Genomic DNA, 17,450 nt, shown 5'->3' on the forward strand with positions numbered 1-17,450 from the left:
GAATGCCCGTTGACGGGGGCTGTGCCCTGCGCAAATCCCGAGGTGAATTGCAAGCCGAGTCGCGATCCCAAATCCAGTCGCTCGCCAGCATGCACACGTCAAAAGCGCTAGGGCAAGCCGCCGAGTTTGAGTACACCAAAGGCAGGGCATTGATTCGTGTGTTCAGGGGCTACGGCGGTCTCCCGCGTTACGAGCATCGACGTGCATCCAAAATCTGTGCACGCGGCATCAAAAGCACACTTTGAACCCTGATCGCCTCAAACTCAGCGGAAACATGACGTTATTGATCGAACAAGGCATTGAATGGCTCCATTTCGTCCATCTCAGGGCTTGGATTGCTCTGGTCAAAAACAGGCTCCAATTCCTGCTGAGCACCCCTGCGTCGATCGTTGCAACTCGTTGAGTGTGACACGCGCACAAAGACCTGTGATATCATCCATCGTACCGTCGAATCACCCCTCGATCGCCGTCAACAACTATGGCAACCGTTACATGTGCAACTGCACACTGCTGCGCACGTTACGAACTGCGACAACAGTTCAAAATTTTCGACATAGCCTCTGTTGTCAATCAGGGCAATGAAAATCGTTACAGACCCCTGCTCACGGCGATCTAGATCTTAAGCCACGGGGTGATCTTACTCAAACAGTTCTCCTGGCCTCTGCGTTCAGCAAATCTCCTAACCGCCGAACCTGCGACTCGCAACACATGACCTGCGCTACTCTTCCGTAGAATAGTCTCAGCTCAACACCCATGTCAGCGGCTTCGAGGCATCGTGTCTTCACGCTACTGGTAATCATCTGAGTTCCTGTGCGTCAATGAGCGTCTGTTGTTGCACAGCCACATGTTTTCTTTCGGCTTTCCCCGAGGAGGGGCTGCGGCGGCCGAAAGGAAATGACACCGAAGATGGTGCCATGGTGGAGCGTCTCGCAGTAACGACGTTGGAATTGACCTCGCTCGACACCATCAAGTCTTGATTTTTGCTGGATTATGATCGCTCTTCAGTAGGAAGCCGTGGTCCTCCAGATCTCATTGCCATCGTAGTGCCATTGAATCATGGCTAGTTTCATGTGCGCTCTACCCTTCGATCGTAATCATCACTGAATTGACACGTGATCATCATTCAAACGACCATCAATCTAGCGTGTCAATATGAGTCCTGCCTTCTCCCATCGGACGACCCATCGCTATGGTAGGCTAAGCAAAACAGAGGACACCACCTACCCATCAACGTGAACAACAACCATACCTCACATATCGTGCCATCTTCTCGTGCTCAGGGCACGCGCCTTACCTTTGTTTGCAGCCGGCACGCTCCGCACACGTCAAAGCCCCATGAATACGACCGCTGCGTGAGCGAGGATGGGACACCGTACCAAGAGCCAATACTTGGCGACGTAGTTCCGCGCAGATGGCGCAGCTAAGTCATAGCGTCTACTCGAGCACCTTCGGCTGCATTCAAGAACCGTAAAGCCCCCGTCCATTGAGCACGCGAACCCCAGCACCCGCACCGCTCTGTCGCAGTCGAGATGGCACGTGTGTCCGTATCTACGTGGCAACTCCGGAGGAGTGTTTCTGTGTTTTCTTCTGGGTCGGAGCGCGAGAAGGTGTAGATCCGGAGAGTCTGAGCCCGAGAGAAACGGACCTGACGGTTTTGCGTTTGCCAACAATAGACCGTCGGAATATAGCAGGGGATGCTTGGTCCGCGCGTTTAGTGTGCTAACCTGACTGCACGGATGATCAGGAATTCCTTGTACGTGGGAGATGGCAAAGCCTGATGTAAAACAAGTGGTGGAAAGAATTGAGACGCGAGTAGATACAGAGAGAAAGTATCCAACAACGGATATAATCTTGCAACTAGTCATGGCCGTTTACCATCGCTCATGTCGCTACCTTCACCCAAACGCCGAGCAAAGTCAACTCGCTGTGGTGTCAATGCGCTCTCACAGCGTCCCTCGCGGCGTATCGTCTTCCGTCTGTACTCCCAGCGCTCATCCTCCTCTCTACGCTCCGCTCCACACTTCCGTCTCTCAATTGCTCAACCAGCCCGTCCGGCAGATACGTGTCCCGCCCGCTCGCTGTGTGCATGAAACCCCTCCTGACATCGGTGTCGAGTCTACCAGGATAGTTGACCGAGCTGAGTGATTCCGTCTCGATGCGCTCATAGGCTGTGATGGCGTGGTGATCGGAATCGTCGTCGTTTTGGAAAAAGCTCCGCTGTGTATCTGCTGTTGTTGGGCGGGGGCGGCCTTGTCGACCGCGTGAGGGAGGCGGCGATCGTGGAGAGGGTGGTGAAGTCGAATTCCTACGGGAGTGTGTTCCAGTGGCTTCAGCAGACGCAAGAGATTCTTTACTCTGGTACCATGTATCCCTATCACTTTTGTTTCTGTGGATTGGTGGAGGGTCAGCGCTGTCGAGTGAGTCGGCGTGTATAAGTGTCGGTTCGCTGCTGAGAGAGTCATGATGCTGACAGTTGTGAGGGTGGGTCCGGCTGCTCTTCCTGCGCAGCTTCCTGTTGCCTGTTGTTGATATCGGTGAGGTATCTTCCGAGTTAGGAGACAGCTGAGGATCGACGGGCGACTCTGGAGCTGTAGTTTTGTACACTGAGTTTTGACCTGCATAACAGTTCGATGTGACGATGCCAACACCGGCTTCTGCAGGCTGGAGTGAGCGGTTAAAGTCTTCTGCTGCCTGATCTTTTTCGTTCATGGCTCTGTCACTTCCAGTGCCGTTTCCACTGCTGCCACTGCTGCCCATCAGCTTGCGGTGCCAAGAGCTGTTCTGATACTGGAAGTTTAGTCGCTTCTCGCCGCGCTTGCCAAACCATAAGGGCTCGTTCTGGCTGATCTTCACAACGTTCAGCCAGGGGTTGCCGGGTTCTTCATCGGCAAGTGCGAATATGACGTCGACCTCTTCGAGCGAACGGAATGCGGTCTCAGGATAAAAGAAGTAAACGAGAGGGATGATGGCGAAGTTTGTCGCGGCGATGATGATCCAGGTGCGGTAACCGATATTGGTGAAGGCAATTGGCGTAATGAAGACAACACTGGCGGACTGTTAATATTTTTCCTTGCCTGCAACCGATGCAGCCGTGAACTTACATGAAATTAAGCATCCAGTTGGCACTAGTGCTCATTGCGTTTGCCGGGCCACGAATCCTCAGCGGAACAATCTCGACTTGGTAAAGCCATGCCATTCCTTGCCAACCGATGGCGAAGAACATGGAGAATGCGAAGAGAAACACAGTACTAGCGATCCTTGTGCAGGCGACGTTGCGCTCGGTCCAGAGGTATTGTGTAATGGTGATGAGGATCATACAACCACTCATACCGGAAGCACCAAACATCATCAACGACCTTCGACCCCAGAAGCGATCGATACCAACAACCGCAACAAAACTTGCAGTGAAGTATGTAGTGGCAGAGCATCCAGCAAGGAGACGTGCAAGCCATCCGGAGTACGACATGCGAGTAAGGAAGATCCAACTGAGATACTGCAAGACAAGATTGATACCTGTTCCTTGCTGGAAGATCTGGACAAAGTAGGCGAGAACCACACGATGGAAGCCACGTCGCTCCTGGTTCGAGAACATGCTTGCTGTTGAGCCCTGTGCCATGATCAAGATAGCATCTTTGATCTGCAAGAACTCGTCCTTGATCTCGAAATCATCGACATCGGTATCGTTCAGGGCGGCGAGCACGTTCAGCGCTTCTTGTTCTCGTCCTGTCAGTATGAGCCATCGCGGTGAATCTGGCAGGAAGAACAGCAGCACGATAGCGGGTAGAGCGAATGTAATCTGAAAAGCGATGGGAACCCGCCAAGCTGCAGATGAGTTCTCGAGGTAGGCAAAGGCAAACACGAGCCAGTACGAGAGCGCGTATCCAGCGGCGACGAACGCACCCGCGCTGATCATGAGGATGGTTCCCTTGCGGTGCGACTTGACGCACTCTGCCTGGTATGCAGGGGCGGTGGATGTGGTGAAGCCATTGCCTGGAAGTCTATGTCAGTCAAGTTCCTTCGCCACATCTGTGATATAAGGCGAGACGGTGTACATACCAAAGCCGGCAATTCCTCGCCCTACGATGAACTGTGCGAAGCTGTATGATGATGTTTGGATAATCTCGCCAATAGTCCAGAGTGTAATGCCGAGAAGAAGCGTCCGTCGGCGGCCGAGGGAGTCACTGACGAAGATGCAGAGGATGGCGGAAACCAAACATCCCAGATGCCACGATCCAACGGCGAGACCTGTACATGCCAAATTAGCTGTTGCCTCCAGTGTGTACAAAAGGCTGAAGTTTACCTGTGACCCACGCATCGTGGAACGATGTCTGGGCAGGATCCAAGATGTCTACTTGAGGAAAGCGGTCGAGGAAAGGTTGTACAGTCAAAAGACCGCCCATGACACCCTGCGCATAGCCAAAGCACCTATTCTGTCAGTCACCTAGCCTGACGTTCACCAAAGCATAACTTACAAGAAGCACAGTCCGCAGACAGCACTGATTACAGTCGCAAGGCTTCCGCCTCTTAGTCCGAGATATCTCGCCATTGCGTTCTCCAAGTGAACTACACAACAGGACGCAACCAGAACGTAGTTCGCGGCGACATGATCAACGGTTATCGAAGCATATGTCTAAACCATGTTCTCGGATCCCCAGGTCTTGTCTGCGGCCTGTGTGGAGTTGTCAGATCCTTCAGACTCACGTCATGACATGCATCAACATGGATGTCCTCTGAGCATTGCGTTCGCTGCAACGGGCAAACGCGAGCCACCATACTCAAAGTAGGTAGATTCAACATCTTGGCATGTACGATATGTCAGGTACGGGGGTGGGGAGATGAGGCCGATCTGGCTGGACTGATGTCATTGGTGCTAGTGAACCACTAGCGGCGATGTGTGATTTTAGAGTTCGTCCAACAGATCGTGAAGACAATGTCAGGAAGGAAATCATCTTTGGACCTCATCCTGTCCATAAACGAAAGTATTAATATCTCTCGCGATGGGCGACGTCCTTCGTGATCGCTCAAAAGCAAAAAATCGTGGGGTTTGTACAACCTCGCCGTGGCTGCCCGGTCCAAATTCTACAGGGATTCAGATCCTGTAAGATGAACAATCGTTCATTGATCATCACCGGTATCCACTCCGGCGAACCAAATTGCATGATGGTGGTCTGCCCGTTGCTTTTAACGGACGGCAATCCCATCCAATCGTTTGGTAGCTATCTGAAAAGCAGCGGAACCGACCTCTACGATGCCTACTCTTCGTGGCCGCCACATGACCGCTTCGAAACTCAATGAGACGCCTAAAACCTGGCGTGGGAGCCTCCCTCGGTTGACAGCTCTGTTCGTGCGGTGCGTAATGTTAAGTGTGAGTGCGCAAGGTCCGTTGTACCACCAGGTATAGGCCTCATCTTGACGTCCAGCACGCATACCCGATGCAGCAGACGTGTACTCATCCTTGTAGATGTGATAAAGACGGGGATGGCTCGATAAAGGTGCATGCGATTCTGCAAGATGATGAGCGACAACGCAGCAAAGCCCGGTCCAATTAGGTGGCGAGCGTGAGTCGCAGACGGGCTGCGACTAGCGAGAACAGCCGCGTTAGGGGCCAAGTCTTAACTGGTTCGTTCGCCTTGAAGATCCCGAATGCGAGTGACATTTGCGAGAGCAAAGCCTGCTGGAGCGAACGACTAGGATAGGAGGGAAAAGAGGGAGATGTCAACCACAGAGCACTGCCACAACGACGTACCAGAACACCACGCTTTCTTTCCCTCGTCAATGAACGACAAGCACAGACCATACCTCGCAAAAGTTTTAAACGGCTCCAAGAGGTATCGATATCTGTCGCTCAACTTGTCAACCCAGCTTGATGAGCTCTCTGTGTCTCGATCTTCGTCAGTAGCTTTCTTATCTGTGAATTCGCAGAAAGAAACGACCAATGTTCCCATCCCGAAATCCACTCCTCTTCGTAGTGTTCTACACATTGAGTGCCAGTCATGACCACTGATTCCAGCGACATGCACGGATGCCGCCACGGGTGTCGTCAATCGCCCTTCGACTGCGTATGTTGCCGAGGCGCAGAGGGCTCGGGGCGGGGTGGGAAGGTATTTGGGTCTTAGGCTGGGGAAGTCGGTGTTTGTACACACACGTTTACAGCAAACGCCAACAGGAACATAGCTATGAATGTAAAAGATGAGTTTACTTCGGAAGTTGTTTTTTGCGTTTAGCGTTAGGTAACGTGCAACAACAACTAACGAGTGTGCGCATTTTGCTCCGTAACTTCTATGTGTATATGCACCATTTCGCTGATCCAAACACCCTCCAAGAAAGAAAAACGCCTGAATATGGTTCAAACATTATTCGCCGTCTCCTTATATAATATGTGTGTAGAGCGAGTGCTATGCATCGTGATGAGAGAGTGGTACAAACCAAGCCCAGCCAGCCGGAGAGGACATGAGGATAGAGAAAGGAAAAAGAAAAGATCAAAACAATCTACCATGTAAACGTCATGAGCTGCGGGTTGAGTACGATAGGCAGCAGGAAATGCGTGCTGACGACCATACCCATGGGGAATACGGCGGTGATGAGTCGGATCTGCCAGTCTTCGGGGACGACAAAGGCCATGCAGATCATGCCGGCGGTCATGGTGATGCAGAAGATGAATGTGTACTTGAACTTCTTGACCACGTCGCCTATGGCTTCCCAGAAGGAGATGTCTTCGAGTTCCTTGGAGGTAGCACCCCACTGCATGTCGATGCTGAAGAAGTGGCAGACGAGCGCCTGCGACACGTGCATAGAAACACCGCCGAGGAAGATGGTGAAGAGCGGCACCCATTTCAGGTTGGTGAAAAGGGCGCGGATGAGGCCTGATTCGCCGATGCGGTAGCGTAGCACGGCGAGCGCGACGTTGCCTAGTGCGGTGAAGATGATGACGATGGAGAAGTAGACCTTGAATGAGTCGAGGTAGTAGTGGTCCAGATGGCCATTGAACAGACCGATGATGACATAGTTCATAAGCGTCAGGATCCACGACGAACCGATCGCGTAGTACGTGCCAATGTAAGCCAAGATTGTCAGCTTGGAGTGTATGGGCATCTTGGAGGTGATAAAGGTGCGGAAGAGTTTTGTGAAGGGGCCACGGAATATCCAGTCCTTGAAGGGGTGGAAGATGAGCTCGTTGCAGCCGTATGCATACTTCTCCCAACGTGCCAGCTCATCGTAGACGGTGAGAGACACGCCCTCCTCGTAGCCGCCATTCTTGTATGCGCCCAAGCGTACAATATAGCCCTCAGCTTGCAGGCGGAGCGCCATGTCGAAGTCTTCCGATACGGTGGACTCAGACCACCATTTTTCCCAGCCGTCGTCCTCGCATTCGTAGCCAATGTTCTGCAGTGCAGACCAGCGGAGGATAGCGTTGTGGCCGACAAAAGGGGCGACATCGCCGTTGGCTACGGAGAAGCGAATGTTGGTGTAGATGAGGTTTGTGAAGAAGGTGATACCGTTCTCGAAGAAAGAGTTGGTGACGTTCATGACACCGGATGCGTACTGGAGAATAGCAACCTGGGGTGATTGCTCCATCTCGGAGACGGCCTCGAGAAAGCAGTCATTGGGTACACGTGTGTCGGAATCAATAATCAAGATGTAGTCGCCCATGCGGATGTTACCCTCGGACCAGGCTTCACCTTCACGTTCATCGAGAAGGCGCTGCATGGCAGATTTGTAAGCTTCGTTCTCATCGTGCTGGGTCCATTGGGCGTGACGGGGGGTTGTGGCAAGGATCTCTTCGACTTGGACAGACAGACGCATGGCATAGTTCATGTTCGAGGCCTTCTTGAACTTCCCGCGACGGATGAACATCTTCTCGCCATCGGCGGGCTTGGGGTTGTGCTTGGGACGGGCGACCCAGCCGATCTGGTTTTCGTCGTAGTATTCTTGTCTGGCCCTGGCCTCTTCCTCGGAGATCAACTGCATACCATCGTCGTTGATGAAGATATTGGCTGTGCCTCCCTGGAGCTCGTAGGTGGAGATAGCCTGCTTGATGGAACGAACGGTGGGCTCAATAACAGCACGGAGACCTTCTTTGTACACAGGCATCTGAACGGTAACATGAGGCAGGGGGCCGAACGTATCGCGCTGAAGACGACGGGGTGCCTTGCCAGAGTAATACTTGGTGTTCCTTTCCAACTGCCCGACAGGGCCGAACAGTTGGGCGAGGCCGTTGACGAGGGACTGGAAGAAGAACTGGACTCGTCAGTACGACTGTAGTGTGAACTTCAGAAGGATAACCTACCAGACCAAGCCACAGTTGTGCGGGCACGACAATGATGAACGCCAGACGTATCCACTTCGGGTCCTGGATGTGTTGAACAGCAACCCACCTCCAACCGAAGCCAATGCAGGCAATCAGGATTGCGATGGTGGCGGCTTCGTAGATACTCTGCCACAGAACAGTTTCACGAGGCTTCTCATCCATACCAGCCTCCTCCTCTGTCATCTCGTCGTACTCCTCGATCTGGACGAACGGCTTCTTGCCATCGCCCTTTGCTTCCTCGCCTTCAACAGGCTCAGACTTCCAAGACATTTTCATCAAAGCGTCTTGGATGTACTCTGCGCGTTCGATAAGTCTTGTAGGTTCGTCTTCCCACACGAGGAGGGTCGCAGTGTCGGAGATGAATGCAGCAGATTGATGCCTTTGGCAGTGTGGCAGGGCGGCGATGTTGGGAACGACCTGGAGACGAAGTGTTCGGTGTATCTGGATGAAGTGCTCGTCAGGCCTCGAAGATACGAACAGTTCCAGGACCTGAGTGTTGACAGTCATAGCACACTAGTTGGACGGTGAGTTTTCATTCTTTCCATTGCAACGCAGATGTTCGTTGGATGTAGACATACCCTAACGTTCAGCGCGGAAACGGCCTGGTACAGACCAGTGCCATCCTCGAAAAGCCCAGCCGGACAATATGCGTACGCGCCCTTCGTCTTCTTGATGAGCACGCCTTCGCCGGGCTCACCGCTTGTCCAAATCTTTTCTTCTTGTTTTGAGTGAAGCCACTGGGCCATGACGTCGCACTTTGCGTCTTGGAAATTAGCCGCGCCATCTATAATCTGGCTTCCTCGTCTGAGGTCGGCAGAAGAGCCATTGTGCGATGCTAGACTTCCGGGCCATCTGGGCGCGGAGGGTGTGAAAGGTGCAACTGGCTGTGCGGCATCTCCAACTTTCTCTGACAGCTCGACATCCGCCGTCTTCTTCTTGCCAATCTTGAAGAAACCCATATTAATGCTCGTGCTGATAAGCACCGGAACGAATGTGTGGTGGTAGCGAGTGATGTATTGTCAATTATCAATAGGTGTAAAGAGTGTTATTTTGGTTAGGCGAAATGCCTGGTAGATGCGCTGGAAACCGAGTAGCCATTACACTGGGCAGGCGCCGGGATAAATGAGTTTGCATTCGGCCAAGGCTACCGTCTCACAAACCACAGTAGTGACATGTTGGACTCGTTTGTGGGCCCAGATCGAAAATCACCACCAGGCCCATGGCGGCCACTAGTCCCTGAGAGGGGGATTGCCAGGAGCTTATCAAAAGAGTGGGTCCATGGCTTTCGCGCTGGACGCAGCTGAGGAGAGCTGGGGAGTTCTGCGGCAGATCCACCTGAACCGGGTCGAGCCAAGCTGCCCTGTGAAAAGTTTCCTTGGTCGTGAGGCTGGTCCGTTCCGCAACGGGCAGGGCTCAACGAACTAAAACCCACGTGTGGCTAACCAAGGAAGGCACTTGCAGCGATGGATTGACAAAAGCTGCGTCTGTCAGCGTAAGAAATGCATCGCGATGGACAACTTAGGGGCTGGACTCTGTGTGGATAGTTTGGGCCAGAGATGGTCGACCAGGTTGTAGTGGCTTTCTGCGGTGTTCCGAGTGGCTGTCTCTAGCCTGACGAACGTTCGGTGGTAGCCAGCGCCATGGCAGGCTAGCACCCCTGACTAGAGGTCGCTCTCCCGCTACAGTCGGCGTATTAATAGCAGACTTTCCTGAGCTGCGCAAGGTACGTACTACGCGGTAAATTTCAAATCGATAGTCTTACCGACTACGGAGCCGCAGCGTCGTTTCGCAGCCGGAGAGTCGCATAAATGCGGCAGAGAGCCTAGGTGGAGATTAGCCGTCCACTTCGACCTTCCTAAAGCTGCTGATGCTTGTGCCGTCTCGTGCAGCCCTGTATTGGAGCGCGTGCATATATGTATTGACACTGTAGATAAGGCTGCTGCACCTTTTCGGGGACATTGTACGTTGCTGCGGTGCGATAAGCCAATGCAACAAGGGTGCGCTGACATGTCAATGCGGCAAGGGCGCCGCTTTAGGTTCAGTCTAGTGCCCCAACGCCAACAACGCCATGCTAGCTCCAACCTAGCGTTCCTTGCTGTTACGAAGATACGTAGTTGACTGCTGTATACGGTAAGACTGTTTAGAGTGGTTATATATTGGTCCAGGGTCCGCCTTTTAGTCGGCCAAATCGCTGCCAGGCGAACGCCTTCGCCTTGCCGAGAGCTGAGGGTATATGAAAACAGGGACCGATGCTACCAACTTGCGTGCACTTTGTTGGTCCAGCGTGTCGTCGTCCGCTCTGCACTGTTCAATCGACAAGGTGGCGATGCTCGGGGGGTTGAGACTTGTTGACTCTTGCATTCTGGAGCGTCGCAGTGCCGGACCGGAGATGCGCCCGGCGCTGCCGGTAAGACATGCTTGTAGGTGCGGCAGAGGAATACAGGGGAGAAACAGGGTTGCGCAAAGATAGGCGTGTCAACGAATGATGTAGTGTTTGTAGATCGAGGCTATTCCCCAAGCCTGGAGGGATCAGTCCCAACACATGTACCATGATATTGGACTCAACATACCTGTAGCTCACTAGCGTATCTACTCGGTGATTGCTCGAGCTGAAGCTTCTCAGCTGTACCTTTTCGCCGTTCTTGATCTCTTTGGCGTCGCTATCGCCCCACTCCAGAGGCACGTCCGAATCCGCATCGGCGTACACGAGCACATTGAAGGTGCAGTTGCCGTCAAGCATGGGCAGGAAAGTGACCGAGGCAGTGATTTGTCGAAAGACGGACTGAATCTCAGCCTGAATCTCGGTTTCCGTCTTCTCTTCTGGAACAGCCTCGCCCCCGCTTGGCACTAAGCGTTAGCGCGAGTGGGGCTCCCTTTGTCCTCGGTGCACTTACTCTGGAACCGAATTTTCTTGGTCGGTTGTAGTCTTGGACGATCTTGTCTTTGCGTTTTTCCCCAAGATCTGGACCTGCGGATACTTAGGACTGGCTTCGCTCATCAGCCTCGGGCGACACTCACGTCAAACTGCCAGCGCTCCACATGCTCGCCGGTTTCCTTGCTGGTGATGACGACGACCAGCTTGGTGATTTTGCCGCCGTACATCCACTCCTTGAGCTGCGACATGATCTTCTTGATGTATGCCTTGACTTGGTCGTCGGCCGTCACTGCGTGCGTTAGTGATGGAGGTTGTTAGCGGCGCGCAACGGTCCACACACCCATCATGGTCAGTCCATATTTTTTGACTCTGTGCGCCGTCAGAAGGTGCCACAGCCGGTAGCCACAGTGCGATGCACTCACGCGGTGAAGTCTTCTGCAGGGTAGACGCCTCGTTGGAACCTACAGCGGTAAGTTGCGGTCTAGGGGTGCGGACCCTAGCGTGGCTTACAGAATGGTGTTGATAGAGTACTCGAACTGTGGTAGCGACGGTGAGTCTTGGTGCAGCGGACGCGGTCGTGGGGAGGCAGACTTACGAATTCGTTGACGATTTTGGAGGAGCCCTTGAGAGCCAGCTTGTGCACCTTTGCACCGTCGGTCTTGGACGACTTTGATTTTGACTTGGAGGTCGACTTTGACGAGGTTGATGCCGAGGCTGATGCTGGTTTCGAAGTTGACGAGGCGGTCTTGGAAGACCTGGTGGTCCTTGGCTCGGACATGTTTGGGGTGTGGTGGCAGTCAATGGGCGGCGTTGGGTGTGGAGGTGGGTTGTTTATGGGGAGGCTGTTGACGCGGCAACTTGACCTGGGGGCAGGAGGGCAGTCTGCGCCGGTGAACAGCAAGGACGCGGTAGGTTGCAGGAATGGGACGGCGTAGGGTCAGAGCACGTGAGGTCGAGGCTGGTAGACAGATGCGGCGTAGTGGTGAGTGGGGACAGGACGGTGCAGTGAGAGAAGGCGTGGGCGTGGGCGTGGGCGTGGATGGGGCTGATTAGATAAGGAACGCCGGGCTGAAGCTTTTCCAGACGAGCTCGACGACGACGACTACGACTTCAGTGCCAGTGCCAGTGCCAGTGCCATACTAACGTGCCCACTGCCCACTGCCCACTGCCTACTGCCAACAGCCACGCATCGTTGTCTGGTCTCATGCCCACCCATGCGATCATGCGTCCGGACCGCGAGCAGCCTGGTGCAGGGCTGGCGGGCGCAGCGAGCGCGCCCTCATGGCTTGCTCTTGCCCAACACTCGACACGCCCATGGACACACCCATGGACGCGCACCCACACGCGGCGCCCTTGAGCGCCTCCCACCGCCACGGCAGGCCAGAGGGTACGCGCAGGCATTCCGCGCACCGTCGCACCTCGAGCGTCTCACTCCCCCACGGCTGGCCAGAGGGTACGCGCAGGCATTCCGCGCACCGTCGCACCTCGAGCGTCTCACTCCCCCACGGCTGGCCAGAGGGTACGCGCAGGCCTTCCGCGCACCGTCGGACCTCGAGAAACGCATCGCAGCCATCCCAATCGAGCGGTACCGCAACTTCTGCATCGTGGCGCACGTCGACCACGGCAAGAGCACGCTGTCGGACCGGCTGCTGGAGCTGACGGGCACCATCCAGCCCGGCGGCAACAAGCAGATCCTCGACCGGCTCGACGTGGAGCGCGAGCGCGGCATCACGGTCAAGGCGCAGACGTGCACCATGCTCTACAACCACGCCGGCGCCGACTACCTGCTGCACCTCGTCGACACGCCCGGCCACGTCGACTTCCGCGCCGAGGTCTCGCGCAGCTACGCCTCGTGCGGCGGCGCCCTGCTGCTCGTCGACGCCAGCCAGGGCGTGCAGGCCCAGACGGTCGCCAACTTCTACCTCGCCTTCGCCCAGGGCCTGACCCTGCTGCCCGTCCTCAACAAGGTCGACCTGCCCCACGCCGACTCGCCGCGCGTGCTCGAGCAGATGCACGACACCTTCGAGCTCGACCCTGACGCCGCCGTGCTCGTCTCCGCCAAGACGGGCCTCAACGTCGCCGCCCTGCTGCCCGCCGTCGTCGACAGGATCCCCGCCCCCGTCGGCAACCTCGCCGCGCCCCTGCGCCTGCTGCTCGTCGACTCGTGGTACGACGTCTACAAGGGCGTCATCCTGCTCGTCCGCGTCTTCGACGGCCTCGTCCGCCCCGGCGACACGGTGCGCTCCTTCGCCACCGGCCTCAAGTACATCGTCGGCGAGGTCGGCATCATGTACCCGGACCCCACTCCGCAGACGGTCCTCAAGGCCGGCCAGGTCGGCTACATCCACTTCAACCCGGGCATGAAGCGCAGCCAGGAGGCCAAGGTCGGCGACACCTACACCACCCTCGGCAGCGAGAAGCTCGTCGAGCCCTACCCCGGCTTCGAGGAGCCCAAGAGCATGGTCTTCGTCGCCGCCTTCCCCACCGACCAGGACAACTTCGAGCACCTCGAGGACAGCATCAACCAGATCATCCTCAACGACCGCTCCGTCACCCTGCAGAAGGAGTCGTCCGACGCCCTGGGCGCTGGCTGGCGCCTCGGCTTCCTCGGCACCCTCCACTGCTCCGTCTTCGAGGACCGACTGCGCCAGGAGCACGGCGCCAACATCATCATCACCCCGCCCTCGGTCCCCTTCAAGGTCTTCTGGCGCGACGGCACCGAGACCGTCATCACAAACCCAAACGATTTCCCCGACGCTGACGAGTTCCACTTGCGCGTCCAGGAGGTCCACGAGCCCTACGTCCTGGCCACCATCACCATGCCCCAGGAGTACCTGGGCGAGGTCATCAAACTGTGCGAAGGCAACCGCGGCATCCAAAGAGAACTCACCTTCTTCACCGCCACCCAGGTCATCCTCAAATACGACCTCCCGCTCTCCCACCTCGTCGACGACTTCTTCGGCAAGCTCAAGGGCAGCACAAAGGGCTACGCCAGCCTCGACTACGAAGACGCCGGCTTCCACCGCTCCAGCATCACCAAGCTCAACCTCCTCGTCAACGGCTCCCCCGTCGATGCCGTCTCCCGCGTCCTGCACACGAGCCAGATCGACCGCGTCGGCCGCCTGTGGGTCGACAAGTTCAAGGAGCACGTCGACCGCCAGATGTTCGAGGTCGTCATCCAAGCCGCCGCCGGCCGCCGCATCGTCGCCCGCGCCACCATCAAGCCCTTCCGCAAGGACGTCCTGGCTAAGCTGCACGCGAGCGATCTGTCGCGCCGAAGGAAGCTGCTCGAGAAGCAGAAGGAGGGCCGCAAGAAGCTGCGCGCCGTCGGCAACGTCGTGGTGGAGCAGGAAGCCTTCCAAAAGTTCTTGGCCAAGTAGATGCCGTATGCTCGCTGCATGCATCTAGCTATCCACTGTACACTACTTGTTCGTATATATCCCCACAAAATAGACTGGTCTTGTAACCCTATCCGTTCTTAGCCTATCGAGCTGTCTCTACACATTCATTCCTGTCTTCTTTTAACACGCTGCTCTCTTTGTTTTCTGCTACTGTGATTAGGTAGACAACCTAGAAGCTGTTAGCTAAGTAGGTGCTGAGTTCTTGCTATATATGTGTATGTGTTGTATACTACCACTACTACTACTACTACTACTACTACTACTACTACTACTACTACTACTACTACTACTACTACTACTACTACTACTACTACTACTATCACTACTATTACTACTACTACATCTCTTTATAGTAGAAATTAGTTTTACAACACCATTCAATCTAATTCAATGCTATCAAACCATCTCTACACACCCATTTCCTCCTTCTCCTTCTCCGCTTTCTCCTCTAGAACCCCCCGCCGCCCCGTCTTCTCCGCCGCCCGCCGCTTCCGGCTGTCCAGCTTCTCCCGGTCCTCGCGCATCTGCCGAATCAGCCCGCTCTTCTCGCGGATCTTGCCCCCGTACCGGTAGAAGATGAGCGGGATGGGGATGAGTGCGAATTCGATCAGGGAGAGCATCGTTGCGGACCAGTGCGGGCCGAGGGATGCGTACCTGGTGGGGGGGTGAGCGAGCATGTAGAGGACGCCATGTCCGGGGACTTACATCTTGGGGCCTGCAAGGGGCAGCGCGCCGCCCAGTGCGCTGCGCAGCACGGCGTTGCCGGCGAGCGCTGATGCGGCGTAGATGCCGTACGAGTTCACGAGGTAGTTGGACGCGTAGATGAAGACGCCGCAGTTGCCTGCGCCGAAGGGGACGCCCGCGAGAAGCGGTGCGATCCAGTGCACGTTCGGCGTGCACGTCCATGCGAAGATCATCTCGCCGACGGGGACGGCGACGGCGGCGATGCACACGACGCTGACCATGGCTTCCGGGTACGGCTTCCCTGTCTCTGGGTCCTTGGGGTGCGCGTTGATCATCTTGCGGAGCAAGGGCTCGCTGACTATGGTGCAGACTCCGCCGATGCCAATCCCCATGTACGACAGGCCTGTTAGCCCTGGTGACCAGCCGCGCAGCTCGGAGAAGACGATGGGGTACGATACGAAGCAGAGGTACAGCACGCCGTAGACGAGGGCGATGTAGACGTTCCAGAAGATGCAGATGGGTTCGTTGATGGCCATGGAGAGCGGGCGGTAAAGGTTCTCTCGCAGCATGGGCAGGAAGGCTTTCTTGTCGTCGTAGCGTGAGTGCCAACGGGAGTCGTTCTCTTCCTTTCGCTTCTTCGCAGATTTGGCGCGGAGCAGCGCTGGCGCGTAGGTTTCTTTGATGAGGAAGACTAGCAGCCAGGATGTTCCTGAGCCGATCATGACGACCCAGTTTGTCCATCGCCAGCCCAGGGCTTGATACACAAAACCACCCACCAAAGGTCCGATCACCGGTCCATTCATGGGCCCGAGCGACCAGATGCTAAAGGCGAGCGCGCGATAGTCATCACTGACAATGTCGGACACGGTGCCTGGGGCGTTTGAAATCATGGCAGCGCCGGCGATGGCGCCGAAGAAGCGCACGACGAGGATTTGAGCCAGATTGTTGGACAACGCGCACGGTATGATCAGAACTGTGAACGTGGCAACAGCGATGAGGTAGACGGGTCTGCGGCCGTACATCTCGCTCAGAGGTGCGAGAAGAAGCGACCCACAGGCAAGCCCAGCCAGGTAGGTTGTGATACCGAGAACGATCAGCGTTTTGGAGTGGATGCCGAAGGTTGCCATCATGCCAGGAATACCGCTGGTGTAGCTTGTCGAATACATGACTACCACCAGGGTTGAGTAGCTCATGATGAATATGACAAAGGCCTTCTTAGCCATCGGCCAGTCCCGGGGGTTCTCGCCATCCTCAAAGTCAATCTCATACCGTGGATCTGTAGTCATGTTGGTTGTAATGGTCGTGATGTGTGCCATGGACTTGTCACCTGGCTCCTCGAGGCCGGCATTGCGACTGAGAGACTGGTGTATGGAGTTGACATCGTCCGCATCGCTGAGGGAGTCGGTTGATGCCGAAGAAATCGAAGAGTGATCATCCTCGCGCCGAGTCTCTTCGACATGCGACTTTCTGGATGCATGAGATCTGACCGAAGGCGATGTCTCCTTGGCGGACGACGAGGCAACGGTGACTTCCTTGTCGTTGAAACCCATCCTGCCTTGTAGTCTTGAGTCTACGCTTACGGCGTCCGTCCGGCGATGAGTGGGCAACAGTAGTCACCCAGCGTTCATTGATGAGGCGCAAACGGACAGAATGAAATGTGAGGTTCGACGTAAAGAAAAGCTTTGTACCAGCGTTGCGCCAGTGTAACATCAGCCAGTGGCAGAATCCCTCGCTTCAGCGACGGCAAGAGTGCGGCATGCTTCCGCGTCTAGTGTAGCATCCCTCTGACACGGGAATAGCGATCCTTTGCCGTGTCGTCGCAGCGATTTGTTGGTTTGCAGGACATTGTGGACGCGCTGAGCCGTTTGCGGTGGCACCTTCCTCAGGGAGACAAATAGGATGTGCGACATGACTCGGTGTTGATTTGCTGGAGCGCGAACGCAGGATGAGCCAACGCAAGGCTGCCAACTCTTCGTATTAAATACCGACATTTGGGGTTATTCAGGAAACATGGGCTGTCTCTGGGTTGTGTGTATGAGATATTTGTAGTTCCTTTACCACTTGCAGTCTTGCTAGATGCAAATGAATCTGCTGGACTTCTGGTGTTTTGAGTATTGCGTGCTTGGGTGTGACACGTGGGAGAACGGAATTCACGAATGCCGTTGGTGATGACAACCCGGCT

General features: G+C 55.4%; 5 protein-coding genes across 6 annotated transcripts, besides 6 other annotated features; 1 reads left to right on the forward strand and 4 right to left on the reverse strand.

Annotated features, from left to right (window-relative positions):
- Positions 1-1,932: 1,932 nt before the first annotated feature.
- Positions 1,933-4,546, reverse strand: EKO05_0010432 (uncharacterized protein; the record flags this gene model as incomplete). Its single annotated transcript, XM_038943096.1, has 5 exons — positions 1,933-3,046; positions 3,102-3,990; positions 4,057-4,245; positions 4,301-4,425; positions 4,473-4,546. The coding sequence occupies 5 exons, from the start codon at positions 4,544-4,546 to the stop codon at positions 1,933-1,935; spliced, it is 2,391 nt and encodes a 796-aa protein (XP_038794243.1).
- A 1,943-nt stretch (positions 4,547-6,489) lies between these two features.
- EKO05_0010433 (uncharacterized protein) lies at positions 6,490-9,267 on the reverse strand (the record flags this gene model as incomplete). Its single annotated transcript, XM_038943172.1, has 3 exons — positions 6,490-8,238; positions 8,288-8,821; positions 8,887-9,267. The coding sequence occupies 3 exons, from the start codon at positions 9,265-9,267 to the stop codon at positions 6,490-6,492; spliced, it is 2,664 nt and encodes an 887-aa protein (XP_038794242.1).
- Positions 9,268-10,616: 1,349 nt separating this feature from the next.
- EKO05_0010434 (Mitotic spindle checkpoint component mad2) lies at positions 10,617-11,961 on the reverse strand (the record flags this gene model as incomplete). Of its 2 annotated transcripts, XM_038943136.2 has the most annotated exons (8): positions 10,617-10,828; positions 10,879-11,148; positions 11,203-11,276; positions 11,327-11,472; positions 11,524-11,552; positions 11,606-11,644; positions 11,694-11,719; positions 11,779-11,961. In XM_038943136.2, 8 exons carry the CDS (start codon positions 11,959-11,961, stop codon positions 10,816-10,818), a joined length of 780 nt encoding a protein of 259 aa, XP_038794241.1. The 2 variants fall into 2 exon arrangements, with proteins under 2 accessions (XP_038794241.1, XP_059493735.1); XM_059637752.1 differs by having other exon boundaries at positions 10,617-11,148.
- Positions 11,849-11,881: a tandem repeat.
- A 236-nt stretch (positions 11,962-12,197) lies between the features above and the next one.
- Positions 12,198-12,222: a tandem repeat.
- Positions 12,223-12,265: 43 nt separating this feature from the next.
- Positions 12,266-12,292: a tandem repeat.
- A 2-nt stretch (positions 12,293-12,294) lies between these two features.
- Positions 12,295-12,320: a tandem repeat.
- Positions 12,321-12,328: 8 nt separating this feature from the next.
- Positions 12,329-12,360: a tandem repeat.
- Positions 12,361-12,397: 37 nt separating this feature from the next.
- On the forward strand, positions 12,398-14,563 carry EKO05_0010435 (Translation factor guf1 mitochondrial; the record flags this gene model as incomplete). The annotated part of the gene is made up of 1 exon (XM_038947084.1): positions 12,398-14,563. The coding sequence occupies one exon, from the start codon at positions 12,398-12,400 to the stop codon at positions 14,561-14,563; it is 2,166 nt and encodes a 721-aa protein (XP_038794240.1).
- Positions 14,564-14,811: 248 nt separating this feature from the next.
- Positions 14,812-14,925: a tandem repeat.
- A 66-nt stretch (positions 14,926-14,991) lies between these two features.
- On the reverse strand, positions 14,992-16,818 carry EKO05_0010436 (uncharacterized protein; the record flags this gene model as incomplete). The annotated part of the gene is made up of 2 exons (XM_038943044.1): positions 14,992-15,238; positions 15,290-16,818. 2 exons carry the CDS (start codon positions 16,816-16,818, stop codon positions 14,992-14,994), a joined length of 1,776 nt encoding a protein of 591 aa, XP_038794239.1.
- Positions 16,819-17,450: the final 632 nt, after the last annotated feature.

This window comes from Ascochyta rabiei, chromosome 19 (assembly GCF_004011695.2).
Source record: "Ascochyta rabiei chromosome 19, complete sequence".
In the NCBI taxonomy this organism is placed as follows: domain Eukaryota; kingdom Fungi; phylum Ascomycota; class Dothideomycetes; order Pleosporales; family Didymellaceae; genus Ascochyta; species Ascochyta rabiei.